Source organism: Elephas maximus, chromosome 14 (assembly GCF_024166365.1).
Source record: "Elephas maximus indicus isolate mEleMax1 chromosome 14, mEleMax1 primary haplotype, whole genome shotgun sequence".
Lineage (NCBI taxonomy): Eukaryota > Metazoa > Chordata > Mammalia > Proboscidea > Elephantidae > Elephas > Elephas maximus.
In genome coordinates, this window is record NC_064832.1 from 77,445,791 (window position 1) to 77,449,897 (window position 4,107).

At 50.9% G+C, this 4,107-nt stretch overlaps 1 protein-coding gene across 1 annotated transcript; it reads right to left on the reverse strand.

Moving 5' to 3' along the window:
* Window positions 1–577: 577 nt before the first annotated feature.
* Window positions 578–3,836, reverse strand: SLITRK1 (SLIT and NTRK like family member 1). The gene is made up of 2 exons (XM_049853081.1): window positions 3,534–3,836; window positions 578–3,099 (listed from the first exon to the last, which is right to left on the reverse strand). The coding sequence occupies exon 2, from the start codon at window positions 3,044–3,046 to the stop codon at window positions 956–958; it is 2,091 nt and encodes a 696-aa protein (XP_049709038.1). The 5' UTR covers window positions 3,047–3,099; window positions 3,534–3,836; the 3' UTR covers window positions 578–955.
* Between the last annotated feature and the right edge of the window lie 271 nt (window positions 3,837–4,107).

Below are 4,107 nucleotides of genomic sequence, written 5' to 3' on the forward strand. Positions count from 1 at the left end.
ATTGGATATGTATAGAAAAATATTCCCCTCAAAAATAAAATAAAATAAAATATCAGCATCAAAATAAAAGGAAGAAAGAACCCAAAAACAACCCGTAAAAACTTCGCTCAACAAAATACATTTTTAACTCATAAATTGGACTGCTGACTAGCCATGCAAATGTCTTAAATAAAACTGGTACATTTTTTTTTTTCACAGTAAACTTACTCTCTGAACTGCCTACCTATCACAAACAAGGGCGAAATGGCACTTTCTGATTATACTGTATCTTGTTTATAGGAAGTTTGATACGATGGGACTTATCAGGTAAGAGGGCGGGTGCTGTGAACAAGAAGACGCTGTCTCCAGTCGCGGGGGAGGGCAGCGTCCCTGGGGCGCGTGGATTCCATGCGAGCCATGCAGCACTTTTGTTTTTTTGTCTTTTGTTGTTGTTGGTTGGCTTTTGTCAGAAGTCAAAGTTATTTATTTACAATACATTCATGCCTTCGTGCAACTGCCCATCCCTGCATAGTCAACAGGGAGCCATCCTGCCCCACTCCTCGCGGGGTTAATCCACAGGGGAAAAACAGGTATCTATCGCTCTGTATAGACGTGGATATGCGTATACACGTAGAGAATCGCATCAGCCCGCCCCTCGGGGCCCTCAGTTGACTGCTAGGGCAGAAGTGGGCTCCTTTAGCAGGGCCCCCGCCGGGCTTTCTCTCAAAAGGGTCTCCCAGCAAAGAGCCAGCTGGCTGCGCTCTCCCAGCTCCCCACAGTCTGCGCTTTGTTTCCAAAAGGAAGCTCAGTGGCCAGAGCCTCTGAGTCGAGCTAGTTCAGAGTTACTTATTCACTTATGTCCATCAAGCCTTGGGGCCCGCTGGACTTGGGGCAGGGCCCCTTTAACCCCTGGGATGCCGGCTGAGCGGAAGAAGGTCTCGCCTTCCAGCTCCCCTCCTCCACCCTTGTGGGGGTCTTAGTCTGAGAGCGAGTGAGAGCCACAGTCATACACCCTGTGGGCCCCGTCTGCGTTGTAAGGTCCATTGTGCCAGTAGGAAGAGTCACAGACTGTCTGTAGGGAATTAATTTCGGACGCCGAGGAGTTGGCGTCCCTTCTCTTGGACCGCTTTCGGTTCCTCAGGATAAACACGAGCATGCCCACCACCGTGAAGGCGGAGGTGACAAACACCAGCAGCAGTCCCGGGACCAGCACGGAGATGGATACCCTGCTGGTATCTAGGTAGGAGTTGGAGTGCGTCCCGGTCTCCGCCAACCCAGTGCTGTTTTTACTGTGCGAAGTTAGTGTGGGCGAGATCCTGGCGTACAGCTGAGGGCAGATCTCGTCATTGGAGAGGAGCATGAAATCCTTCCTAAAGAAGTTCACCGGCGTCTCACACTTGAGGTCGCTCATCAGCACTTCGGAACCCAGGCGTTCTGCCCACTGCTTAAAAGGCACAATAGTGCAGGAGCACTCCCAGGGGTTGCCGTGCAGGTCTATTTGGATGATGGAGGTTAACTGGTCCAGCACCCCTGCCACCGGGAGGTACATGAAGTAATTGTTGTGCAGGCTGAGCTTAGAGAGTGAAACCCCAGCGAACACATCCACGGGTAGGGACCTCAGCAAGTTGTTGTTGAGAATGAGGATCCTCAGTTTGGGCATGGCATGGAAGGTGCCAGGGAGGATGAGTTGGATCGCGTTGTACTCCACGTTCAGATACTCGAGGTTCTGCAGGCCCGCGAATTTCTCCCGGGACAGCGTGTCTAGGTAGTTGCTATCCATGTACAGCCACCTGAGGTCCAAGAGATTCTTGAAAGTGTTGTTCTCCACGCTGGCGATGTTATTGTTACCCAGATCCAACAAGATGAGGTTCTTGTAATCCACAAAGTGTGATTTTCGGATGCTGTGGATCTTGTTATCTCGCAGGAATAGCTCCTGCACGTTTGAGAGCTTGGGTTTCAAATCAGCCAAGCTGCTCACGTTCCGGTTGTTGCAGTTCATCTTTAAACCCGACCCTTGGATGTGGTCGCAGCTGCAGCCCCCAGGGCAGGGCAAACCGCTGGCTGGGGGTCTGTTTCTGGCGCTGCCGGCCGCTAAGGCTGCCGTGGGTCTGATCTTGATCTGCCAGTTACCTGGGATCTTTGTACCTCCGTTCGGAGCGGACCCTGGGGTGGCATGATCTTCTTGTCCATTTGTCTTGAAAGGAGTTGGCAGGGGGCCAGGAGCGAAGGTCTCTTCTTGGGCAGGGGGGGCCGGGAGACTAGAATCCACTCGGTTTTTCAAAGGACATAAGTCATGTTCGGTGGTTTCATTGAGGTCTTTGCCCTGCAGTCTGGTGGGGGCTTCGCAGACCACTCGGCCGATCAGGGCATTTTTAGGAATGTTTTCGAGCCATTCTTTCAGGGAAAGCAGATCACAGGTACAGTCCCAGGGGTTATCCTCTAGCAGGATCTCGGCAATGCCAGGTATTTGCTCCAAGACCTCCTCATAGGGCAGGGTTTTCAGCCTGTTTCCCCGGAGGTCCAGGTGGGTGATGGGCACATACTGGAACACGTTGGCAGGTAGGGTGCTGATTAGATTGTCATTTAAAATGAGCACCTCCAGCTTGTTCAAGTCCTGGAAGGCCCCCGGGTCTATATCCCGTAATAAATTAAAATCAGCCTGGAGGTATTCCAGATCGTCTAGCCCCAGAAAAGTCTGCTTTCGAAAAGACTTGATCTTGTTGTTGTTGATGTGCAGCCTTTTCACCAGCTGCAAGCCCAGAAAAGCCCCGGGAACGATTTCATGCAAGCCATTGTTCTCCATGTGCAAACTAACCGCGTTATAAAAGTTGGCGAACTCATTAGGGAAAAGTCGAGTGAGGGAATTGCCATGCAGGAATAAATGGTAAAACTGGGAAGTCGGGGCGGTGAAACGCTGCAGACTTGTAAAGCCCTTTTTTTCACAGTCTACGTGTAGGTCCCCTTCTATCTCATTGCAGGAACAGATCTTCTCTTTGCAAACGTCCCCTGTAACGTTTCCAGCGGCAAAACAAAGAGACGTCTCCAGCAACAGAATCCAAAGCAGCATTTTTAAAGCGAGCAATTCATCCCCGATCTCATCACAAAGTAACAGCGACCATCCTGCTCGCCACAGACACAATTCAAGTTCATTTAGTGCTCCAATGTCCGAACCCAGGCAAGGAGAAGAAAAGGGTTTGGGGGGGTGGGGGTGGATTCCTTCCTCCCTAACCCCCCCGCACTGCAACAGCCCAGACGCCAGTCAATAATTATATCCACGAACTATCCAGGCACGTAGTGCAAGGCAAGCAAAAAAAAAGAGAGAAAAGAAAAAGAAAAACCGACTCCCCCTCAACCCTTTCAAAACAATCAAAAAGAAGTTAGATATATGCATATAAATTCAAAAATACACCCTTACAGAATCTCTTCTAGTGGTCGTCACTAATTAGAAAGAATAATGCTAGTAATTAGAAGCAAGTGCATGTTAGAGAAATAAGCAGAGGATTTGCAGCGTAGTACAGGCGCACTGCCTGTGCATGGCTGTGCGTCGGACTGACCTTGCCTCTCTGATACAAAGCAGGATTTCGGCGGCTTCTGTGGTGGAGGCTGCTGGTGGAGTTCGTGCTGTGACTGCCGGACGCCCAGAAGTTCCCCCTCCCCGGGTGCTGTCCAGTCCCCCGGTGCTGAAATCACGCCCGGACCGAAGACTCAAGCTGCCGAGCCAATGGCGCTGGAAAATTTCCGCAATCGCTGCGTTTTGTGGCTGTCCATCCTTTTCCTTTCCTCGCCTTCAGTCCTCTTAAACCTTTTTTTTTTTTCCCCTAGGCTCCCGCTCTCCCTGACTAGCTCTTCTTTTCTTGTTCTCCTTCTCTTTCTTCTGCTCTTTCAGAATTACGTGAAGGGGGGGCGGAGGATGGGGGGCGAGTTGACTGAGGGAGGGAGAGAGCGCGAGAGTTGGGGGGCGGGGAGAGAGCAGAGCAGAGAGTTGCTAAGAAGCTCTGCTCGTTCCAGCCTGGTGCACTCGGAAAGATCTGACACCCTCTGCTGATCTGCAGTAGAAAAACCCGTCTGGTGAGGGAATGCTGAAGAAGAGAAAAAAATCAATCCAAGTACAGGGCAAGCGTTAAAAAC

Coding starts and splice junctions, on each gene's coding strand:
- SLITRK1 (XM_049853081.1), bottom strand. CDS start 3,046: ATGCTGCTTTGGATTCTGTTGCTGGAGACGTCTCTTTGTTTTGCCGCT.